At 55.1% G+C, this 24,341-nt stretch overlaps 4 protein-coding genes and 1 non-coding gene across 5 annotated transcripts; all 5 read left to right on the top strand.

Annotated features, from left to right (window-relative positions):
* Positions 1-202: 202 nt before the first annotated feature.
* LOC122386541 (DNA-directed RNA polymerase III subunit RPC10-like) lies at positions 203-529 on the top strand. The gene has a single exon (XM_043375826.1). The coding sequence runs from the start codon at positions 203-205 to the stop codon at positions 527-529; it is 327 nt and encodes a 108-aa protein (XP_043231761.1).
* A 14-nt stretch (positions 530-543) lies between these two features.
* On the top strand, positions 544-1,302 carry LOC122386556 (yrdC domain-containing protein, mitochondrial-like). The gene has a single exon (XM_043375845.1). It carries the CDS (start codon positions 544-546, stop codon positions 1,300-1,302), a length of 759 nt encoding a protein of 252 aa, XP_043231780.1.
* A 1-nt stretch (position 1,303) lies between these two features.
* LOC122386540 lies at positions 1,304-3,773 on the top strand. The gene has a single exon (XM_043375825.1). It carries the CDS (start codon positions 1,304-1,306, stop codon positions 3,326-3,328), a length of 2,025 nt encoding a protein of 674 aa, XP_043231760.1. The 3' UTR covers positions 3,329-3,773.
* A 2,648-nt stretch (positions 3,774-6,421) lies between these two features.
* On the top strand, positions 6,422-23,985 carry LOC122386555 (elongator complex protein 1-like). The gene is made up of 18 exons (XM_043375844.1): positions 6,422-6,430; positions 6,603-6,765; positions 6,970-7,152; positions 7,479-7,693; positions 8,035-8,228; positions 12,263-12,531; positions 12,821-13,100; positions 13,448-13,631; positions 15,316-15,508; positions 15,781-15,961; positions 16,385-16,546; positions 16,896-17,113; positions 17,577-17,725; positions 18,079-18,658; positions 19,246-19,489; positions 22,136-22,272; positions 22,595-22,858; positions 23,837-23,985. Exons 1-18 carry the CDS (start codon positions 6,422-6,424, stop codon positions 23,926-23,928), a joined length of 3,717 nt encoding a protein of 1,238 aa, XP_043231779.1. The 3' UTR covers positions 23,929-23,985.
* Trnal-cag lies at positions 18,966-19,049 on the top strand. Its single transcript has one exon. It is a non-coding gene; the product is annotated as a tRNA-Leu (tRNA).
* Positions 23,986-24,341: the final 356 nt, after the last annotated feature.

The raw sequence follows: 24,341 nt of genomic DNA, 5'->3' as shown, positions 1-24,341 counted from the left end.
ATTTTACCGACAACCTGTTGTCCTTTTCAACTACCTACTGCTTTCAGCTGTCCGTCGGTCCGCCCGTCTAATGCCCATCCATCCGTTCGTACCTCCCGTGAGTCCGTGGATCATGCTGTGCGACTGTACCATCTGACCGTGCGTGTCTGTCTCTCCCGGCAGTGAATTCTGACGGCGACGGGCGTATGCTGGACGGTGCGACATGTTGATGTTCTGTCCCACCTGCGCCAACATTCTCATCATCGAGGAGGGCCGCGACTGCTACCGGTTCGCCTGCGCCACCTGTCCGTACGTGCACAACGTGCGCCGTAAGCTGGGCAGCCGCACGTACCCCAAGCTGAAGGAAGTCGACGACGTGCTCGGAGGGGCCGCCGCCTGGGAGAACGTCGACTCGACCGCCGAGACCTGCCCAGAGTGCCGACACGGACGCGCCTACTTTATGCAGATTCAGACCCGCTCGGCCGACGAGCCTATGACCACATTCTACAAGTGCTGCAACCCGTCGTGCGGCCATCGCTGGAAGGACTAGTGTGTGCGCGGTGGATGTACTCGCTGGTGACGCGCCTACCCGCGCCGCTCAGCCGTCTGGTGACACGAGCGAGCCTGCGCCGCGCCGGCGACGTGTGTCCCCTCCCCGAGTCGATGCCCGAGCTGCTCTCGCTGGCCGAGGGCGACCGCGAGCAGCTGGCGGCGTCAGTCGCGGCGCACCTGCGGCGCGGTGGCGTGGCGGCGCTGCCCACCGACACTGTGTACGGCCTGGCCGCGCTGGCACAGGACGCCGGTGCCGTGGCCCGTCTGTACACCATCAAACGGCGCTGCGAGCTGAAACCGATCGCCATCTGCGTGTCTCGCCCGGAGGAGATCGGCCGCTGGGCGCACGTCACCGCCCCGGAGGCGCTGCTGCACGACCTGCTGCCCGGACCGGTGACGCTCGTGTTTCGACGCACGCCGGCGCTCAACGGTGAGCTGAACCCGCACACGGAGCTGGTGGGCGTGCGTGTGCCTGACCATCCTTTTTTGTTGGACCTAGTATCGCGCTGCGGCGGACCTCTAGCTCTGACCAGTGCTAATCTGAGCGGTCGTCCCAGCCCACTGCGTGCGGACGAGTTCTCGGAGCTGCACAACCAGCTCGCCTGTGTGGTGGACGGAGGTACGCTGGGCGACAGTCCGCTGGCCAGGCTAGGCAGTACTGTGGTCGACCTGTCACAGGCAGGCACGTTTCATATCGTGCGAGCCGGCAGTGCCGAGTGGGCCACGCGCCGCGTGCTAGAGGACCGCTACGGCTGGAAGGAGCGGCTCTAACATGTCGGTGAAGCGGGCGATGCGTCTGTTTCGGCACCGGTTGCCGGCCACCGCTGATGTGATCGAGTACCACCGAGAGCTGCGCCTGCGGCTGGTAGCTACCCTCAGCGAGTGCACCAAGGCCGTGCAGCACGAGTTTCACGACAGCGACGAGCCCATACCGAGCGGCGAGCTCACTAACGAGCTGTGCCGCGCGCTCGAGGCGCTCTTCATCCACGGCCTGCGCGACTCGTTCCTCGAGCGGGTGACCAGCGCCATCAGCGACACGCGGCCGCCGGAGCCCAACTTCTGGCCGCCGCTGCTCGTCGTCAGCCACAGTGATGTCATCGAACAGATTGGCGCCCTCTCCCAGATCCGTACCGACATCGGCAAGGCGCGCTCGTGGCTGCGCGGCGCGCTCAACGACGGACTACTCACCAGCTACATGGCTATGATCATCGCCGACACTCGGCTGCTCGGCTATCACTACGACCGACTGTCGCTGATGCGAGACCAGGAGCAGATGGAGATTGTGATGCGCTACCTGCAGGGCCTGGAGACGCTCCGTTTCGCGCTGGCTACCAACTCGAGCCTGCTCAACACGTGGGATGAGATGTCGCTGGAGATGGCGGGCATCTGGTTCCAGCCGCGGCGGCTGGGACGAGGCGCCGTGGCACAGGCGCAGGACGTGGCGGCTGCTATACCCGAGCAGAAACCGCGGCCGCAGCCACCGGCCGAGCTGACGCTGCCCCTGCCCGAGCCGCGAGCGCCCACACTCATCATGAACGCGCTCGACCCAGACATGGCGTTTGATGTCATCATGCGCTCGTCGTGTGTAGAACGGCCGTCGGCGATGGTCAATGAAACTACCAGCGGAGGTGGCGGCGCGGGCACCAACTCCGAGGCCAGCAGTCTGGCGGGCGAGGTGGCGGCAATCACCGGCCGGCCGCCGCCTCCGAGCGAGTCGTACATCAGTGTGCTGGAGTCTTACCGCGAGAGCAGCCCGCGTGCCCGCTCCCTGATGCAGACACCGGACGTGCAGTTCATGTACGGACGCAGTGTAGACAGCTCGGGTGCGTCGGCTGCCTCGTCGGCCGGCGCCGCCAACGATCTGGAGGGGAGCGGGGAGTCGGAAAAACCGCCGGCAGAGAACGCGGCACCGGACTCGGCCGAGCAGAGTGAGGAGAAGCCGGCCGCGGACGAACAGCCGGTACCAGAGACGGTGGACAGTCGCTACTACTGGCTGACGGATATCCCTGCTGAGGGAGCTCTGGACAAACAGCAGTACACGTGCGGTAGCTGCCATCGGTTCGTGGGCATGCTGTACGGAGAGCCGCGCCTCTGTACCCTGGACGGCGCCCTGTACTGCGGCGACTGCCACACGGGCCGCGACCACGCCCAGCTGCCCGCCCGCATCATCCACAACTGGGACTTTGACCGATACCCGGTGGCACGCTGTAACCGCGAGTTCCTCGAACAGGTCGACTCGGAGCCAACGATCAACGTGGCCGAGCACAACATCAGCATCTACAACGTTAGCGCCGAGATGGACCGCGTCCGCCTGCTGCGTGTTCGACTCGTGTTTCTGAACGCGTTTCTGCACACGTGCCGTAGCGGCGCGGCCGCCGATCTGGAGCGCCGTCTGCAGGGGCGCCGCCACCTCTGTGAGCACGTGCACCTGTACGCGCCGGTGGACCTGCGTGACACGCGGAACGGCTCTCTGGCGAGCACCCTGCAGACGGTGGTCGAGTTCGCTGTGGAGCACGTGATGAACTGCAGCCTGTGCAGCCAGCGCGGCTTTGTGTGCGAGTTCTGCCGGGACGAGAACATCATCTACCCGTTCGAGCTGGAGACGACGCGCCAGTGCCGGCAGTGCTGCGGCCTGTACCACAGCCGCTGCTGGCGCCGGCCGACTCCCTGCCCGCGCTGCGAGCGCTACCGGCGCCGGGCCGAGCTGCGACAGCTGCTCGGCGAGCCGCAGCTGGACGCCGGACAGAGCACGCCGGCTGCAGAGACGCCCGCCGCCGGCGCGCAGTCCGAACAGTAGGTGAATATGTACCGCGCCCGGCGCACAGACGTGTGATGGTGCTGCGCGGGTCCGCGACCGACGCTTAGTGTGTGATGTGCGGGTTATTTAGCCGTGGTCTCTGCCGGGCGCCGGCTGCCGTTGAATACTGACTCAGGCCTGATAGACGTGTAGTGTGGTGTGTGGCCTACAGAGGCTGAAGGAATGACCGCTCATGTGCCTACCTGGCCAGTCGCGTGCACCGTGATCTATTTTTGGAGGCGCTGGACACTTGGGAGCAATGCGCCGTTTACGGTCACTTATGCATAGATTGCGACGGACGCAGTGTATCGGTAAGAAGATTGAGTGTGTGACAAAGATGCGCTGACACTTGACACAAACATGATTCACGCTTGTGAGATATGGGGTACGTGTCGCACAGTTCCTTACCATTGACTCTCCGCCCAATAAAATGGTGTATGTTTCATTCTCTCTATTGTCTTACCACTGTAGTCATTTTGCTGTTCAGGTATATAGGACCTTGGTCGTTTCATTCGCATGACGCAGCTTTGTCAAACATTTAAGTACCCAGCTGTTGGGTGGAAACATTATATATGCTGTTTGTGTTAGTCTCGATTCGATCAACCCAGGTAACCTTATTTATTGACCTCAAAACGAAATCGGCGATTGTGTACCGTCTCTGGTCTTGAAATAAAGATTTCCCATGATAAATCACATCTCGTCCTGGACTCCTGGGCATGTTTACTGACTGTTAGTGGTCGACGCTGAGACTGCGAAGTGTAGAGCGTAGACCATGTGTAGGGATACGGCCACTGTGATAGCAAGGCCACCGCCGCAAAGAATCTCCAACCAAGCTGGAGTGGGCATCTGCCCAAGTTCCCTACCAATGCATGTTGATCTGAGGCCGCACGTCGGGTACAGGCGACAGTGGTCCAACTCATGCCTGACTGGGCAATATAGTAATACCGTGTATCTCCGCAGAGGATATTGAGATGAGGGACTGAGGGGTATGCTGCGTTTTTTTCTTTAAACATCTACGCCACTTGCAAATTAGTAATCCGAATAACCGGTAAGCTAGATAACCGTCCCCCAAGGCTTTGGAACTTTATGAAAGGGAAAGTGGTGCCTGGTTCTCGGTTCAAACAATCGCATTGCAGTATGACACACCAACTGATTTATTGTATGAAACTAATCATACCTTGAAATTATTATTCATGCAGCTCTGTTTGTAGATATCGTAGAGCACAATAAGCGTGTGCACTGTGCACTGCAGTGTGTAAGATGTAAATCACTGCCAAGTGGCATGGATTGATCGGTGCCAGCAATTTAACTCGAAATTATGAGACGTATCCTGCGGATCAAAGACAAAATAGGCGGGGACATTTCATTTGGAATTCTGAATTTTTAGGTTTTTATTTCGCATTTATTTCTGAGCAGGGTTGATAGAAACGTACAAAACATATTGCAAATAATGTTGAATATGCTGAGGATATTCAAGGGAATGCATGATTTAGACCAAAATCGAGATTCAGTCGTCAGACGACGCCGACGTGGACGCGTCTCAGTCTGAGTCTCTGAAACTGAAAACACGTGGCCAACTCAAAGTTCAAAGCATCGGGAATGGATATAATGTATTGATATTCAGACGCAAAATTTGGCAATTGGCAATGAAAACAAGCCACAAATCCTGGCAGGGTAGCCATTAAAATATTATAAGACATGCTCAGGATAGTGCTGCCTTTGCGACCCACCTGCACTGCAGCGGTTTTGATCTGCACTGTTTTGAAAATGGTTGAGTTTTAATGGTACCCTTTGCATTTACCAGATACTGAACCAGTCAACAAGGTGCGGAGCCAGTAATGGAATTTTAAAATGTGATCTTATGTAAGAAGTAATTTAATAATTGCATAATTTTTCCCTGGTCTGCCCTGCTATCAGCTATGTTTTGTCATTGTTTCATTTCTTGGATAACCCTGCACGACTGCCACAGCAGTCCTGCACGCTGGTTGCTTGTAAGCTGTTTAAATGCTGGTAGTCTTGTCTTATAAATAACTCCACTATAATGATAAGTAGCAGCAGCACACCACAGTAAATCCTCAGTGCACTGCACAATGCACATAAGCTGAGTGTTCCTTCAACAAGGAGATCTTCCAGAGAAGAAATTGCCATCCTTTGCTGTTTGGAGTGACCCTACAGTGTGGACACATTGACAGGGACAAGTCATTGTGGAATATTTGAAGGGTTTGGCAAAAATTTGATTTGTTTGTCTTTGGTACCTATTTATTAATTGATTAAACTAATTGAGGCTTAGTTATAAATTGAGGCTTGATGATTATCTTAACATAAATTTGTATTTTTGCAGTCTCCTGTTGAAGCTTAACTGGATAAAATTGAAATTTCAAGATGAGAAACTTGGTTGTTTCAAAGATTGATGTTCAAGCTCTGGACAATGACCCAGATTCAAGCTTGTCACCTACTGGAAGACCCTTCATATCTCCTGACCCAGATAACAGCACAGTGTTTGTTTCTGACTCAAAGCACATAGTCAAGCTGGATGGAGCAAGTGTAAGTTTTTGTTTTAAGTTTATGATTCACATTTAAATTTCTGTAAGTAATGACTGGTGTAAGTCTATCTTTCTTCTGCTAATAAATGGTATATTTCATTCAATGGTGTGAGTGACATGATCAAATTCAATTCCTGCTCATGTTCCCTAATATTTTTGAATCTAGTAGACAGTTTTATGCAGGTTATTGTAATTACATGTTGTAAGTTGGAGGGTGCCTGGTTCCCAGTTTCTTTTTCTCATCACAACATTTTGTTAGGCTTAAGTCAAGTTGCCTGAGATACTATTGATTAGTGCTCAGTTGAGTCCAACTGAAGCTTAAATGGGCTATTTCAAGAGGTTCTTCATGTATCCAGTGGGAGATAGAGCCTGACACTGTTATGCTTTGACAGGTGGAGACATGTGTCAGTTTCACTGAGCACATCAACCAATCAGAGCAAGATGAGGTGGTGGCTGCAGAGTATCTGCCTGATCACCAGGCACTCTTTGCCATTTCCAAGGCAGGAACATTCTTGCTGTGTGATTGTAACACACAAAAGGTCGGTGTGCTATGCTTTTTGTTTTTGAGTGGGGTATATCATAAAAACCTGCCTGTATTTGTGCAAGTTTGTTGCTGCTCTCAGCAGATTGAATTAGATATTCAACTACATACTCTGTTTTTTCCTGCTGTCTGTTTACGTGATGCCAATTTTGTCAAAGGCAGCAGCTGTTAACTGGTCTATTTTCCCCAGGTCGAGCATGTGGGCAGTGTGCCTGAAGGGCTGCAGGCTATGTGCTGGAGTCCGGACCTGGAGCTAGCTGCTCTGGTCACCTCACAGCCAGCACTGCTGCTCATCACAGCGGAGTTTGAGCCAGTGGCTGAGCTCCCTCTCTTCTCTGAGGAGTTTGGAGACAGTGAGTTTAAAACTGCAGGAATGAGACATGCCATAGCCCCAAGAACTGGTAATCAGTACTAGTAAGAGCTTCTCACTCGACGTTATTCTACACATAATACAAGTTATGCATAAATTTTGCTATAACTGAACTGGCTGTATCGCTTTGATGTCTCTGCGATCCCCGTGCGGTGGTATCTGACTGCTGTGACCGTGTTCGCCGCAGTGGCACCCGTCACTGTGGGCTGGGGCCGCAAGGAGACCCAGTTCCACGGCTCGGCCGGCAAGGCGGCCGCCGTGGCGTCTGAGCCGACTGCGGAGCCGGCCGGGAGGGACGACGGCCGGCCGAGGGTCACCTGGCGGGGCGACGGGCAGATGCTGGCCGTGAGCGTCCTCTGCCGCGAGACAGGTCAGTCACACACCTCAGCTAACCGAATGTGTCGTCCTCTGCCGCGAGACAGGTCAGTCACACACCTGAGCTAAACATTTTTACCGTACTCGGCTGCGAGACAGGTGAATGGCACACGACTGCAAAACAGGGCAGTGCGTCCTCTACCGTAAGACAGGACGTCAGTAACACACTCACTCACATGGTTGTTTTTTGGTCTTGCTGTTAGATCGTTTCTGGGCGTGTTGTTGAAGCCGTTGTTGGTTGCGCTGTTCGGCCAGTGCTGAGTGCGTGGTGACTGTGTATCCACGGTGTCGGCTTACAATGACGGCCCGCCCGATCGACAGGCGCCCGCCGGTTCGTGGTCGTGTCCCGCGACGGCAGCCGTCTCTCCACCAGCGAGCCGGTGGCGGCACTGGGCCAGAGTCTGGCCTGGCGACCCTCCGGCGCCACCCTGGCCGCCACGCAGCGACTCCCCAACAAACTACAGGTGGTCTTCTTCGAGAAGAACGGCCTGCGCCACGGAGAGTTCACGCTGCCCTTCCCGCCGGACGCAGCGCACGTGAGTGGGCGCTGACGGCGTAGTGGGCTGACTGACGGTGTCGATGGCCGAAGATCGGCGAGCGGTGGACTTGATATTGTGTGCTCCAATCATCTTAAATCATCTACCGAGTCCAATTGAGTGTTTGGGATTGAATACTGAAACGCACATTGCTTCACAATGCGTAGTAGCTCAAAATATGCAAACTGTAATAGCATGTGTGTCGCGGCTAAATCAAATTTGACTATAACATCGAAAGTTTTCCTGGGTAGTTACATGGACCGTCATACCTGCCGCTGTTCTTCCTAGTGTTTGAGTTCTGCCGGAGCGGTGATTTTGTGCCCATCCCGCCGGCGTCGCAGGTCCGTGAGCTGCTGTGGAGTCCCGACTCGGCGGTGCTGGCCGTGTGGCTGGAGCTCGGCTCGGAGTCAGAGTCAGAGTCGCGCGTTCAGCTCTGGACGACGGGCAACTACCACTGGTACTGCAAGCAGGAGCACGTGGTGGCGGCCGGCGACCGGGCGGTGGCCGTCACCTGGCACCCGGCAGCCGACTACAGGTCAGTCGCTGCGACCAGCGCCGACAGGATGCACATGCGCAGCCACGGTCATATAAACAGGCACGCATTGACGTATATCTATCGTGATTCTGCCATCTCACGCATAAATGTCCAGTTGGCTGGAAAGTACATTCTTGATTTGTGTATTTAACCTTTTCATACTCGTTTGCCTCATTGATATGTTTTTGGTCGATTATTCAATGCAAGTGCCGCATTTACATTTTCCTCTCGCTCCTCCGCCCCGATTACGATACAGTCGCTCCGAGCGACACGTTGTGCCCTCCCCTCTCCCACACACACCGTTCCTGACCTCGGTGCTTGCACCGTCTCTGACGCTTACCTGGTAGGTAGGAACATACCTGACTGACGCTGGTGGTAGGCTGGTGGTGCTGTGCCGCTCTGCCGTGAAAAGGAAAAGAAGCGTAACTCGCTTTTGACGATTTTTCAGGAGAGCGATTTTTCTGTTTTACCTTGTATTATCGTCGGTTCTTAAATAATCAAAGAAAACTTGGTGTCAAACTGTTCGCAATACTGCACTGAACCTAACAGTGTTAATATTGTTTACGTGGCATATAAGATATTGCTAGAAAATGGTGTAAGGTGTTTTTGCTTTTCACTCGATGCTCAAATTGCAGCGAGGCATGCAGGGAAGAAAAGCGTAACTACATTCACTCCAGTCCGGCAACCGTATGTGCAGCGCGCGGCTCCATAGCGAAATGCAAAAGAAGCGTAACTACGTAGTTACGCTTCTTTTGCTTGCGAGATCTTATGGTATCGGCGAATATGCGGTGTTTCAAATACGCCAGGACGAAATGTCTTTTCTCCATTTCGGATGCCTAGATGCCTTTCAAAATAGCTCACGACTTTTCATGCTAAGACTTCATGCTTCATGCTTAGCAATCGCGGCCGTCAGGTCGCCACCTTCGGTGCTGGCAGGTCAGACAGGCTGGACGGCCGTGGGGTCGCCTATACCGGTGCTAGCAGGCCGGACAGCCGTGGGGTCGCCCCTGTCGGTGCTAGCAAGTAGGGCAGGTCGAGCGGCCGCCTCCTTCGGTGCTGGCAGGTCGGGCAAGCTGGGCGGCCATATGGTCAGCTCTGCCGGTGCTGGCGGGTCGGGCGGCCGTGGGGCCGCCTCCGCCGGTGCTGCAAGGCCAAGTGGCCGTGGGGTCGCCTCCTTCGGTGCTGGCAGGTCAGGCTTCCTTGGGGTTGCCCCTGTCGGTGCTGGGAGGTCGGGCAGGCCGGGCGGCCACGTTGTCGGCTGTCGCCCATGTTGGTGCTAAGAGGTCGGGAAGCCTGGCGGCCTTTGGGTCGCCTCTTCTGGTGCTGGCAGGTCGGGCAAGCCGGGCGGCCGTGGGGTCACCTCTGCCGATGCTGGCGGGTCAGGCGGCCGTGGGGTCGTCTTTGCCGGTGCTGGCAGGCCGGGAGGGCGTGGGCTCAACTCTGCCGGTGCTGGCAGGTCGGGCGGCCGTGGGGTCGCCTCATTTCGTGCTGGCAGGCCGGGTGGCCACGTTTTCGCCTCTGTCAGTTCTGACAGTCCGAGCGGCCGCGGGGTTTCATCTGTCTGTGCTGGCAGGCCGGGCGGTCGTGGGGCCGTTGGGTCGCCTAAGCCGGTGCTGGCAGGCCGGGTAGCCTTGGGGTCGCCCCTGTCGGTGCTGGCAGGTCGGGCGGCCTTGGGGTCGCCCCTGTTGGTGCTGGGAGGTCGGGCAAGCCTAGCGGCCTTTGGGTCGCCTCTTCTGGTGCTGGCAGGTCGGGCAAGCCGGGCGGTCGTGGGGGTCACCTCTGCCGGGGCTGGCGGGTCGGGTGGCCGTGGGGTCGCTTTGTTTCGTGCTGGCAGGCTGGGCGGCCATGTTTTCGTCCCTGTCAGTTCTGACAGTCCGCGCAGTCGCGGGGGTTCATCTGTCGCCTAAGCCGGTGCTGGCAGGCCGGGTAGCCTTGGGGTCGCCTCTGTCGGTGCTGGCAGGTCGGGCAGGCCGGGCGGCCACGTTGTCGCCTCTGCCGGTGCTGGCAGGCCTGGCGGCCTTGGGGTAGCCTCTGCCGTTGCTGGCAGGCCGGGCAGCCGTGGGGTCGCCTCTGCCGGTGCTGGCAGGTCGGGCAATTCGGGCGGCCGTGGGGTCGCCTCCGCCGGTGCTGCAAGGCCAAGTGGCCGTGGGGTCGCCTCCTTCGGCGCTGGCAGGTCAGGCTTCCTTGGGGTTGCCCCTGTCGGTGCTGGGAGGTCGGGCAGGCCGGGCGGCCACGTTGTCGGCTGTCGCCCATGTTGGTGCTGGGAGGTCGGGAAGCCTGGCGGCCTTTGGGTCGCCTCTTCTGGTGCTGGCAGGTCGGGCAAGCCGGGCGGCCGTGGGGTCACCTCTGCCGATGCTGGCGGGTCAGGCGGCCGTGGGGTCGTCTTTGCCGGTGCTGGCAGGCCGGGAGGGCGTGGGCTCAACTCTGCCGGTGCTGGCAGGTCGGGCGGCCGTGGGGTCGCCTCATTTCGTGCTGGCAAGCCGGGTGGCCACGTTTTCCCCTCTGTCAGTTCTGACAGTCCGAGCGGCCGCGGGGTTTCATCTGTCTGTGCTGGCAGGCCGGGCGGCCGTGGGGCCGTGGGGTCGCCTATGCCGGTGCTGGCAGGTCAAGCGGCCTTGGGGTCGCCCCTGTCGGTGCTGGCAGGTCGGGCGGCCTTGGGGTCGCCCCTGTCGGTGCTGGCAGGTCAGGAGGCCTTGGGGTCTCGCCCCTGTCGGTGCTGGCAGGTCGGGCAAGCCGGGCGGCCGTATGGTCAGCTCTGCCGGTGCTGGCGGGTCGGGCGGCCGTCGGGTCGCCTCCACCGGTGCTGGCAGGGCGGGCAGGCCGGGCGGCCACGTTGTCGCCTCTGCCGGTGCTGGCAGGCCTGGCGGCCTTGGGGTAGCCTCTGCTGTTGCTGGCAGGCCGGGCAGCCGTGGGGTCGCCTCTGCCGGTGCTGGCAGGTCGGGCAAGCCGGGCGGCCGTGGGGTCACCTCTGTCGGTGCTGCAAGGCCAAGTGGCCGTGGGGTCGCCTCCTTCGGTGCTGGCAGGTCGGGCGGCCTTGGGGTCGCCCCTGTCGGGGCTGGCAGACCGGGCAAGCCGGGCGGCCATATGGTCAGCTCTGCCGGTGCTGGCTGGCCGGGCGTCCATGTGGGGTTGGGTCGCCTCTCCTAATGCTGGGATGTCGAAATGCAGGTGGGAAGATCCCGCCCCTGATCGTCCTATTTCACCAGAACTCGCTCGACTCTACTCCTGATTTCACATTTTCCTTTAGCTGCACGTGGACCTTAATTCCGTTTTTTTTTTATCGTTTCAGTTCTAAACCTCTTCAGAGACCAAGTCTGCTCCTAAACCGCAATTTGCACACGCTTCTGATAGAGTTCACAGCGAGCATGCACCACAATAAATAAAGTAAACTATTTGATATCGCTCGTGTGGCCTTGGTCCAGGGTATGGCATGGCACCCCATACCTATACCTACTATTTCAAGTTGGTGGTTTTGAACTTTGGTTGCTTTTATCTTACAGTTTTCCTCCATTCAAACGTCCGGATACCTACTAGAAGATATTGGTGAAACATAGAAAGGCGGCAAACGCAAGCAAGAAGGGCTTAATATATTTTTAATGCAAATTTTCCTGGCAAAATTAAACTTCTAACAAGTGTTATGCACTCACCTGAAAGGCAAAAAAGCGCAAGTGCGTAAAAGTCTTAGTTAGTTGCGCAACTACTTAGTTGCGCTTTTCTTGCCTATCACATCGTCCTGACCGCTGCAGATACGCTTTTTTAATAGCTGCGTTTGTAGTTACGCTTTTTTTGCTTGCGGTCAGGGAGGATGAAAAACATTTACGCTTTTCTCGAAAAAAGAAAATTTGATATAACTCGAAAAATTATACGAATTTCGAAAAACGGTTTTGCAGAAAGATGGAGATTGATATTCTCTATCTAATGGTATCAAAATCTCAAAATCGAAAAAATGCGAGTTACGCTTTTCTGGGTTGTCACGGCAGCGCTCCGGTCGCCCGCTAACCTGGTGTATCTCTAACTCTGACCCCTGGTGACAGGCTGTTGGTGCTGTGCCGCTCCGGTCGCCTGCTCACCTGGGAGCACCAGTGGCGGTGGTCGACCGCTCCCCAGTCCTCAGTAGCAGCAGTGGCGGACGGCACGCGACTTCTCATCACTCCACTAGCATCCACCGTCGTGCCGCCGCCCATGTCTGCCCACGAGTTGGTACTGTCGGCCTCTGTCAGTGCGGTGTGTCAGGGGCCGGCCGGCGCCGACCACTGGCTGTGGGCAGTCACCTCCGACCGACGACTGCATGCGTTCCGACTCCGTGAGTGGGTGCCAGCGGGTTATCTGGCCTAAATGCATAGCACTTGTGAATTGGCAATGCCAGTGTCATTGTCTTTATTATATAAATGTATTTTTCAGACAGTTGGGATTACCATGTCGTCTTCATTTCATGACTTCATGATTGTATTTTTTCGTATTACACATAGTAGCTTTTTTAGAACTCACTAAAGCCATAATTTTACCCCGATCATCATGTGATTATTAATAAAACGTGACATCCGTCCTGTGCCCTTTGCTGCTCCTCGTGACCTCCTCTGCTCCCTGCGCAGTGCCGCTGGGTGCTGAGCCGGTCACCTCCCCCGGCGGCTGCACTGTAACCATGACGGCCGGCGGCGGTGTCGGGTTCGCCGCGCGCGCGCCGCTGCACGAGTGGCGCGGCAGCTGCTCCGTAGGTGGCGCGCCGCCGGTGTATGCTGCCTGGGCCTGGGAACTGGTGAGCGCCGAGCGGATGGTGTGCGCGGCACACACTCAGGACGGGTACCAGCTGTGGCTGATGGACGTTTCGGCGCCCGAGACGGCGGGTGATGGTGGTGTCAGCGTCACACTGAGGTGAGTGTCGATGCGATGGGATGGTGATACCCGGGACCGTTGCAGTCAGGGTATGTAATCAGGGCCGGTATGGCGGGATGGTGGAACCGGGACGGTTAAGATAGTGAGACAAGTGTAGAAGATAGAACCGACTGGTACGGATAGGGCCTTTTCATGGATACGGCCCGGTTGAGACTGGTAGTGTCGGCCATCAGAGTGGAAGTGGGGCGGGAGAGTATATGCACCCTCACATAAGCTGCATTTTCTCGCCCCACACCTGTGTGCTGGATACCGTGCCCGTTCGCGATAGTCCCCTGACAGTGTCTCAGCTACCCCGCCCTCACCACACCTCCCCGTGTGTGCTTCAGTCGCACGGTGCCGGTGTCCTGCGCGCCCCTCATCACTAGTGCGGTGGGCGGCGGGTCGGCTGACGCCGTGGTCCACTCCGAGGAGGGCTCGATGGCGCTACTCGACACAGAGACGGCCGAGCTGCGGCCGCTCACTGACAGCCAGTCCGGGACGGAGGTCCGGCTGCCGGTCCCTGCACAACAGGTCAGTGCTGATTGTGAGACTGATACTGACACTGACACCCGATACTGATACTGACACTGACACCGACACTGACACCGACACTGACAACCAGTCGGGAATGGGGGTCCGGCTGCCGGTCCCTGCGCAACAGGTCAGCTGAGAGTGAGACTGATAGGGGAGAGTGGGGTAATTTGGCCGCTTTTTTTAGAAAACGATGTAACTAAAAATCGACAACACATTTCTGCATTTTCTCAACGCTGACAGGTGTGGCATACATTTTACTTTCCTGGACAGAAAACTTGAAATGATAGAGTAACTACTTATATTGAAATTGTGACGTATTACAAAGGTCTGCAAAGCGGCCAAATTGCCCCACTAGCAGGGTTATTTGGCCGGGGGTGTGGGGCAATTTGGCCGGTGTTCGTTTGAGGCCATGATTTTTGTTATAGGCGAGTCAGCTTCACATTCAGCAATAACGCGTGTCCTACGACGCATTTGAAGCATTTTGGAGGTTGACTCAGCCGTCACAGGGGTCGAAAATGGTCAAAATAGCGGCTCTAGATGCAATGACAGTTTTTTACGAATATCTTTTGAAGTAATCAAGCTAGGACAAAACTAAAAGTACCATCGTAATTCTCTCCTCATTCCGCATCGAAACATGTATGTGTTGATCTCGAGAGGTCAAGGTCAAAGGTTGGCTTCAGGTCACGTTACCTCAGGTCGCTTGACCTCAAGGTTGCGTGAGTTCAAGGTCATCATGTATATCATTCGATGCGCCTTGACTAGCTGAAGACAATGAGACCATTTGCGAGGCTGTATCTTTTTTCTGTAAGTATTTATTAGCAAAAAAGCGTTAGGTAACCTTTGATGACGTCACATGCACTTACAGCTGTCCAATAGGAAATATGGCATCAAGGTAGTCAAAGTTGGTCATGAATTATGTCCTTTATGGTATAATTGACCATGACAACTCGGCCGTCCCAGCATAGTGACTCTGAGCGCACCGGCCAAGTTGCCCCGCTAGTCCCGGCCAAATAACCCCACATTGCCATTCTGAAAATTTTTGTCTATAAAGTCGTCATGGCTGTACCGAACTAGATGAAATTGCTCTTGGAAGCGCTGAACACGCTCAAGAATGGCGCTATAATGTTGGAATTCGTTTACAGCCCCAAATACTACATGTTATACAAATTTTTAAACGGAAGTGAAAGTTACCATTTTCTAACGAAATTCACGTTTTATTAATTTTGAATAAAACTAAGAGGGGGAAAGTTTTGACATTTGTTCTCGAGTTAGTTCTGCCGATGACAAATGAATAGAGACTAAATTTATTTCATTCACTTTTATCAGCTTTCGTACAGGTGGGGGCGGCCAATTTACACCACCGGCCAAATTACCCCACTCTCCCCTACTGACACTGACACTGACACTGACGGCCAGTCGGGGACGGAGGTCCGGCTGCCCACACCCGCACAACAGGTCAGCTGGAACAACTGACATTACCACTTGACTTTGACGACTCAGCGTCCATTTTTTTCCTTCTACCACATGGCATTATAAGCGAGCGTAATGCTACACGTTTAAGTTCCTGAGTTTCCAGTTAGAGTCCCAATTGGCTGCTGCTCCTGTATGAGTCTCCCCAGGCTTTTCAGCGGTTAAGTTGATGACGGTCCTGTCCCGCTGACTCTCCCTCTCTGTTGCACAGGTGGTAGCGGTGAGCGGCGGCCCGGCCGGCCGGCGCCGCGTCCTGTCTCTCACCGGCCAGCGGCGGCTCTACTGCGACGGTCGGCCGCTGCTATCCGCCTGCAGCTCGTTCGGCGTGTCAGACGACTTTCTGGTGGTGACCACACTGGAACACACGCTGCTCTGCCTGCCGCTGACAGCTCTGCTCGCCGATGGTTAGTGGCTGTGACGCCGTCCCACTCACAGGAAGGGTGGGACTAGTCCGACTTGAGGGGACAACTTCCGATGATTGGATAAAATGCCGTCTTTTGGACATCATCGTAGTTTAAGCTGCTGCTAGTCCGATAACCAGGCAAATGTGGGGGTACGGAAGTTCCAGTCACAATCTACATGGTCACTGAACTTTAATGGCTATTACAATAGCATCAGCAGTCAGCATGTGAGCTATAACGCTGTGTCGTTGCTTACCTCTCCTTTCTATCGACAGGCAGCTCAGTCTCGGAGTCTAGCTGGTCGGAGGTGGGCACTCGGCGGCTGGAGCGTGGCTCGCGCCTGGTGACGGCCGTGCGCGGCGACACGCGGCTGGTGCTACAGATGCCGCGAGGAAACTTGGAGGTGATCCACCCGCGGCCGCTGGTGGTGGCCAGACTGGCGCGCCTCATGGACAGGTGAGGGATGGTGTGGGACTGAAGGAGCTGACGCTCGAGGGTTGGGCTGATATTGGAGGAAGGTGTTGACCCATATATAAGATGGGGATACGCTTTCGCTGACGGACGCTTGTGTGGGGACTTGGAGGAACTGACAGCAACGGGAAAGGTCTGAAACGCTTGGGTAGCAACAACTGACACACTCGTCGATGCAAGGTCGCACAATATAGTTAATGAATGCCTGATGATAAGGCTGGGGAGGGACTAACACAGGGAAGGGATTTGAAAACATCGGGAAAGGCTTAACACGTTGGGACAGACTACAGAGACCGACACACATCGACAAGGAGTGATCTGACCAGAGTAAGACTGACTGCCGCTGTTTTGTCGTCATGTACCGGCTGTCGCGCCTCATCCTCTGACCGTTTCTCACCACCCCGCCAGCGCCGAGTACTACACCGCCTACTCGGAGATGCGTCGGCACCGGATCAACCTCAACCTGCTGGTCGACCACGATCCGGAGACGTTCGCGGCGCGCTGCGACGATATCTGCGCGGCGCTGCGCCATGAGCCCAGCTGGCTGTGTGTGTTCGTCTCCGATCTCAGGTCAGTCGCCGTCTGGTCGCTGTTTTCTGTAGCCCATTGGTATAATTACTGGGCTATTTATTGGTGAGCAGTCTTTTGCACATTACACGTTGTGCTCGGAAGGTTCAGATAATACGCAACATTTCCCAGGCCAACCGCCGTCTCCGCCTCTGCATATAGCACGGGTTGTGATGGGTTGTCGTACCGGCCTGTGATCATCTCTATCGTTAGCGTTTCATTGACTTCCACAGAATCATCCGCCCTAAACACTAACCCCACTACCATCACACGTCATATTAACTTTATGTCTGCCTGGCCTGTCCGGTCTCCATATTGACGATATGTCTCCACCCGCCCCCTGTTCCGCCAGTGAGGAGGACGTAACTCGCACCCTCTACCGCGAGTCCTACCGGAGCCGCTCGGCCGCCGCGGCCCCTCCCGGTAAGGTGGACCGCGTGTGTGAGCTGGTGCGGGACTCCCTGGAGCGGCTGGACCGCGGTCGGCTGCTGCTGCCGCTGCTCACCACACTGGTGCGACACACGAGACCGCGACTGGAGGAGGCGCTGCGGGTCATCAGTCAGCTCAGAGGTGAGCAGTGCGAGAAGCGCGTTAAAGACGGGGCGTGCAGGTCAGCCTGCGTGGGGTCCCCACGTAGGCTGTGTTAGTGCTGGTCTCGGTTGGGTCCTATGTTTGGCTCGTTTAGGTTGATGGATGAGTCACTTCATTCCTGGATTAGGAATTGCCTTGTTCCTGTTTCTGATGTCCTTTCCGTTTGCGTTCCATTTTATGTAGTTCACACTTGATATTGTGTGGTTGATAGACTGTGTTACCTAGTTTATCGGCACTGTCATGATTGTCAAAAACATATTGTCAGAGGAACCATCTCATCTCCAGGCAGACGTATCCATTCCGCATCCTCCCTCTCCGCCCGATCCTCTTGTTGGTTCTCTCCTAGACGTGCCCCGCCGGTAGGCATGCTGCCGTACAGCAGGCATGCCCTGAGCTGTTAGTCTCCCAGCTGACTGTCTCTCCTGCTCTCCTCCGTCGGCAGACACCCCTCCCACCGAGCCGGGCGCGGTGACGGCCGACGCCGCGCTCCGCTACCTCATCTGTCTGGTGGACGTGGACCAGCTCTACTCCGTGGCTATGGGCACATACGACTTCGACCTAGTCCTCATGGTGGCTGAAAAGTCGCAGAAGGTACGAGGTCGACACAGACCGGGGCAGGAGCTGTACTGAGCGAGGAAACGGTGGATAATTGCCTGGGCCTTGGGGACTGATTACTCATCAGGGTGGGAATCGTAATTTGCGAGAAGAAAATTCATTTTTATCTTATTTTCGTTTTAGGTGATATAGTTAACTTTAGGACTTGATTGTGCTTTTCAGAAAGCACCCTGTAGCAAGATGTTAGCTCCAGTTTTCACTTTTCCATGTTCATTGCCTATGCACTTAGTAATCGGTGGTCTCTAGTGGTACTATGTTAAAGGAGTGGAGAGGCACGTGCGCTGTCCATCTCCGACTCCGGGTGTTGACCATTGGACTCTTCCCGTCAGGACCCCAAGGAGTACCTGCCGCTACTGAACGAGCTCCGTCAGCTGCCTGCCGAGTACGCCCGGTACCGAGTCGACTGTCTGCTGCGCCGGCACGAGTCAGCTCTGCGGCACCTGGCGGCGGCCGGCGCCGACCGTCAGCCCGAGCTGCTGCGACTGGTGCAGGAGCGCGGCCTGTACTCGGCGGCGCTGCGGCTGCTGCCGGCCGGCGGCGCTGCCTACCGCGCCGTCTGCGGCCTGTTCGCCGAGCACCTGGACGGCGCCGGCCGCTGCTGGGAGGCAGCCGCGCTCTACGTGCGCGCCGGCGCCCAGACTTCGGCCGTGGACGCGCTGCGCCGCGCCGGCGCCTGGCGCCAGTGTCTGCAGACGGCCGGACAGCTCGGCATGCCGGCTGACCAGCTGCGTCAGCTGGCGGCCGGACTGGCCGCCGAGCTGCGCACGGCCGGACGCTGCGCAGACGCCGCGGAGGTCTATGAGCGTCACCTGCGGCAGCCAGAGGATCAGGTGGCCTGCCTGCTGGAGGGCAGACTCTGGGACCAGGCGGTGGCCGCCTGCCACCAGGCGCGACGGCCCCAGATGGTCGGTGAGTGTTCATGTTCATCAAAAGTCCTGCTCACTGTAAAACGGCCTTGGTGCGAACTACGAACCATTGGCCATTCGGCCAATCAGTGTAATGCTATCCTCTATCCTTGAATGCATTGATATTTTACTGCGTTCCTGCCCGACTGGGGTTTACGTTTTTCACACGCGAGACTCTTGACGTTTATATGCGTCCCATGTGAACCGACAACTGGGTATCTTCAGTGACGTCACTTGGTATTTGTGCGGTTGTGGGTGGTGGACTGGAAGCGCCTCTGTTTAGTATACCATTCCGGTCCCTTGGGTTCCTAGTCAGGATGGCCGAGCGGTCTAAGGCGCTGCGTTCAGGTCGCAGTCTGGTTCTCCAGGCGTGGGTTCGAATCCCACTTCTGACAAATGGTTTTCACTTTCGCTCTTGCCCGACTGAGCCCTCGTCAAATTCGAACAGCTCGAAGCGACACGGAGCTTGGTGCTGTCATCGTTTTGCACACTTCACCCTCATCGCTGTATAGCTGTGGTGACAGTGTGTCGACTGTAGTAACCATGTCACTCCTCTGCACGCTGATTTAACCCTGTCCCGTCCTCTTACAGCGGTGCTGGTGGTGCCGGCGCTCCACCGGGCGGCGGCCAACATGGCAGACACACTGCGCCGCATCTCGGACACCCTGACCGAGCGTCGCGCCCGGCTGGCGGTGGTGCGTGCCCAGCAGCTGCAGCTGCTGAGCCGGCAGCGGTGCCAGCTGGCCGACGGCGAGGGGCCGGCTGGAGCCGACAGCGACCTCTACTCGGACTCGAGCAGCGTGTCGGGGGTGTCCGCCAGCTCCGGATCATCGGGGTGAGCTCTGAGCGCCACCGCGCCTGACGAGAGGCGCCCACAGATACTTACTACTCACTGATAGCTTTATCCCCCAAAGTCAGTTAGTGTCATAATGCATTGCAGGTGGCCAGCTTACCAAATGGAAGCTTTTTAGGTTGTTCGATAGTTCAGTCACATCATACCTCACCTACACACATTCTCATTTTTCTCCTTGAAGATGATGGACGAATATGTAGTCGAAACCTTGGACGAAACCTACGCCATCGCAAAAAAGAACCGCCCGTGTAACTTGTATTAGTCAGCTAGGGCATCCTTCAATCGATTTTTCCGTCTCATTATGTCTCGACGTCTGCACTGGGTGGATGTTATCGTTGCCTTTGTTGAATTGTCCGAGTTGAGTTTCGTTTCGTTGAGTAGGGTAGCTGATGTTATATTACTATAGGGGCATTCCATGTCAACCGGGACAGCCAAAATCGGCCACCGCTGCGATTTTGTTCAAACTTGGTATACTTATTCGCTATTGGGTGAAACCTCTGAGGGTGAAAGGATTTTGTCATATGCCCTCGGGCTACAGAGATACAAGTCGCTAAACTTTTGCTTTTTGAGCAGAATTGGACGTGTATTGCAATCTTGAAAGATATATAGCTTCAACATTTTTGAAGCTATTAATTTCAAACAAACTGAAACGTGTACATAAAGAGTTATGCTAGTTAAATTTAACAATTTATATATTTTTTGGTGATTTTGAATTTATTTTATTTTGAATTAATTTTTTGAAATGTAATTTGTGAAAAATGGGTACCCTTCGATTTTGCTCAAATTTTGATATTGTCTTCCACTACACGTAAGGCACACGTAATGAGAAAATTAGAATGGGACAACGGTAACTTTGGATGATATAGCAGCAAGTAGTGCAGCGTAGCACGGGCGGTGGAAGGGGCCGATTTCGCTAACTCCACCAGTTTATCGCCAATAACTCACGCCATAATTATCATATTAACGTCAAAATTTCAGTATCTGTCCAGAATTGAATTGCAAATCCTCACGTGCAAGCAATAAGTAAATCGGTCCACAACTTTTCTAGTAATAGCGGTGTACAGTCAAACATCCTGCCGGAGCGGCGCGGCGGCCGGCGCCGGCCGTTGCCGCCTGAATGGTAGACTGTGCCGGCGCGGGACGGTTCCATCTTTGCACCGCGCTTCTTACCGCTGATTATGATCGATTCGTGTCAAATTTTGTGTGAAGGCCTAAAAATGGACAGGCAATCTAATGTTCAAATAAATACGAAAATCAACTGGTAAAAATTGAGTTATTAGGGTGCAAACACTATCTGTGACTGAAACGTTTCCCGCGTCGGCCGATCCCCGCCTCTGCCGGCGACATCTTACTCTTAACAGGCCACTAACTGCCAAATTTATGGTAAGATTAAACAGAGATTCTCATAACACTACAAATGTATAAAGGAAGAAATAGGGAAATCGGCCTGTAACTCTTAGAGCTATGGGCGTATAAACGCAAAATAGTCACTATAGCAAACTTGATCACGTTTAACCTCATTTGATCTTGAAGATATTGATCTAGGGCTATGAAATCGGCACACGATAAAGTTCCCTACCGCCCCACCTACAATTCAAATTCCGTTTTTTTTAAATACCTTTCTGGCTAAAACGGGCCTTTCTCCCCTAGCGCTGGGAGAGTCAGGCGTATTTCCTTTTTGCAACCAAAGAGAGGCGCTGCCCGGAGAATGCCCAATTTCATCATTAAAAAAAAAACTGGCTTACGATGACCAGCTATCTTCGTGGCTAAGTACTAAGTAGTAATCGTGCCGAGTGTACCCACCTCCTCGTAATCTAAAGGTCGCTGGCTCGCGGCCGGTCAGCCTGAAGTGTTTTAACACGCATTCGTTTTGTAGCATCTGGCCAGCCGGCAACTGTCGTGAGGGCGTTCGTATCTAAGAAGCATTTGGCCAGTCGGCAACTGCCGTGAGGGCTGTACATATTTACGCGTGTTAGATTAGGTCAGGTCAAGTCAGGTCAGGTCAGGTTTGCTTTGCTGGGGTAGAAAGAAGCATCTCCGGGTAGCGCCTCTCCTTGGTTGCTAAAACGAAACACGTGAAAGCCAGACATTACGAAGTCCAAAGACAGTTACGTAGACGTCGGCCCATTCTGGATTTTTTTATATGATGTAGCTTATATATAGGAGAATAAAATATGTAAAATTCAGCAAAATCGAAGGGTACCCATTTTTCAGAAAATCAAAATTTATTTTTTGAATTTTAATTAAGTTCACTAATTATTTAATTGCTTCAATGTTGTTATCCTCAAATTAAAGCCTGATCTATTCCCTCCATTTCACACTTTGTCTCGTGGTGATATGTCTAAAACTTCAATGGTTATGACGGTTTAAAGATGATAATGTGCCTTGCCTAAGTCAATGTTTGATGACGTGAATCTCGGAAACGTGACGTCATATGTTGACAAAAAAATGTCTCCTTTCTTTTCACATATAGACGAGTAGTTTCACAAAGTTTCGCAAAAATCGGAGGAGGTGAGGTTCAAAACGATCATTTTTTGTCTCACTTGACGTGGAATGCCCCTATACCCATGTAGTGCCATAGAGCTGCGGTGTGGCGACCCTATTGACCGACCCCTCGTCTTCCGTCAGCCGCACGTTCCGCTCCAGCAAGTCTCGGCGGAAGCAGGAGCGGAAAAAGTACAGTCTGCGGGAGGGCAGCGGCCTCGAGGACCTGGCGCTGGTGGCCGCCTGCCACGCGCTCATCACGGAGGCCAGTGCGCTCACAGGTGAGTCGTTAGAGGGTATAGGGATCACCATAGAACAAAGAGTCACCATGTTACACACTACAGGGGTCAGCTGCGTACGTCATCAAGAATACATAGGGGTCATGAGAGCACACAGAGGTAACCGAAGTACTCGGGGGGGGGGGGGGGGGGGGCGGGGGTCATCAGAGTGCGCAGAAAAGCTGCACGGGGTTATCATGCACGACATCGTACACACGATCCAGTGTTGTGTGCCCCTTTGCGTCGTTCCTGACAGCATCCCCTTTGTCCTGCCATTGAGTATCCAGCGCACGCATCTGACTCCCACCCTCCCCACCCTCCGCAGAGGAGATGTCTGCGCTGCTGCGCGCGCTGGTCCAACACTCCCTGGACGAGCCGGCCGGCGGTCTGCAGTGCTCCTTCGCGGCCCTGTTGGACACCCTGCCGGCCGCGGCGGCGGAGGTGTGGCCCGAGCCAGCGGCCGTCGCTCAGCCTCCGCCGGCGGGTCTCGGCCCCACCGTCACCGCCAACCAGCTGGCCGACCTGGCGCAGGCCGGAGGGGACGCGGTCGCCGCGCAGACGGCGTACGCGGCGCGGATGGCACAGCTCGGTGAGTTGGAGGGGGTGGTGTTGTTGTTGGTGTTGGTGAATGTTGTTGGTGGAAAATGTTGGTGGGGGTGGACGGGGATATACAGATGGATGGAATGTGGTATACAAACTCAACAAGGTTGGAAGATCTTTCGTTTTTAAATGTTTAAAATCAGCCCAAACGGCGTTGGTCTGATCTCATGTGACTTGAGCTGACCTAAGAAACTAGAAACCGGCTTCAGCTAAAAAAATCGCACCATCCACGAATCAATTATGCTCAGGCTCTCAAACGGCGACACTGGCTCGTCAAATAATGCTAAGAAAAGAAAAATGAAGGAGAGGCCCGTGGGGACCTCTTGATCACACGGGGTGCTTTCCACCGTGTCAACCCCATGGGGAGGGGAGGACTGAGACTGCACTGCGGAGACGTGCCCGCTCGGTGGACGGGAGGGCCCCTGACTGCGATGATTTAGAAGACCTTGGCGGCGTCCAAAGCTACCAGGTGTCGTTTTGATGACAGGTGAGAGGAGATCAGAATGCTCTCGTTATCCGCGGATTAGCGGACGACATCGTGTTTTGCACGTGGAGTCATGCTTGTTAAGGATTGCGGGTTTTTCGCCGAAGTTTCTACGTGTTGCTGTTTTGCAGAGATTTAAGGTGACATCTTTAGCAGGAGATAACATTGAGCAATGTGACATGGTGGGGTACCTGTGCCCTTGATACTCTGTCACAAGTCCTGATGTGAGATAATTCCGCGGCGGAGTTCTTCAGTAGTGCTCGTTTGTCGCGGAAACGCCTGCTGCCACGACGTCCCTGTTAAACTCCTATCAACAATCCACATTCTTGACGAATCACTATGTAGTTACTAGTCAGTAACTAGTAACTACATAGTGATTCGTCAAGGTAACTAGTAGTTACCCTCGTGTTCTGTGAAGCAGTCGTGATGTTTCGGCAGTGTGATGACGTGAGGTGACGTTTATCCGCCCCTCTTTGCCGGCAGAGCCGCACCTACGGTTCCCTCCCCTGCTGAAGAAGGACGACAGCTGGAAACTGCTCTGTCTGGAGGGGTTCGGAGCGGAGCCAACCAGCTGAGTTATCACTTCTCCCCCGCGGGCACCTCTGGGTTCAGGGGCGCACAGACCGACCAGATCCTCTCAACGCATTGTCAGCCGTGGAGGCGGTGGGCGCGCCTCAGGGACGCGTTACACCGGCCAGCGGTGTCTGAGCTGCCCCGGTGGCCGTCCTAGACACCAGCCGCCCGGCGACACCTGCTGAATGCCTATTGCCTACCCGTTTACCAGCTTACCGGCAGTTTGACAGATGGTGGACCGCAGATGTGAAAGGGTCCGTCGTCGCGGCAGCACTGTCTGGGCTGGGACGGAGTTGTGGTATTTTTCCAACTATGTGGTGAAGCAATGACAAGGCTTCAGGAATGGTTCCCCTGCCGCGATGTGGAGGGGATGTTGGTCCAACGCTAATGTTGCTCTCAAGAGAGGTTTTGTGGA

Source organism: Amphibalanus amphitrite, unplaced genomic scaffold (genome assembly GCF_019059575.1).
Source record: "Amphibalanus amphitrite isolate SeventyFive unplaced genomic scaffold, NRLGWU_Aamphi_draft 000255F_arrow, whole genome shotgun sequence".
Taxonomy (NCBI): Eukaryota; Metazoa; Arthropoda; class Thecostraca; order Balanomorpha; family Balanidae; genus Amphibalanus; species Amphibalanus amphitrite.
This window is presented reverse-complemented; position numbering and strand designations above follow the sequence as displayed.

Bases quoted from the DNA above. Each gene is read 5' to 3' on its own strand.
- LOC122386540 (XM_043375825.1), top strand. From the start codon at position 1,304: ATGTCGGTGAAGCGGGCGATGCGTCTGTTTCGGCACCGGTTGCCGGCC.
- LOC122386541 (XM_043375826.1), top strand. From the start codon at position 203: ATGTTGATGTTCTGTCCCACCTGCGCCAACATTCTCATCATCGAGGAG.
- LOC122386556 (XM_043375845.1), top strand. From the start codon at position 544: ATGTACTCGCTGGTGACGCGCCTACCCGCGCCGCTCAGCCGTCTGGTG.
- LOC122386555 (XM_043375844.1), top strand. The intron at 16,547-16,895 runs GTCAGTCGCCGT...CTGTTCCGCCAG, and splicing joins GTGTTCGTCTCCGATCTCAG to TGAGGAGGACGTAACTCGCA. The intron at 17,114-17,576 runs GTGAGCAGTGCG...CTCCGTCGGCAG, and splicing joins GGTCATCAGTCAGCTCAGAG to ACACCCCTCCCACCGAGCCG.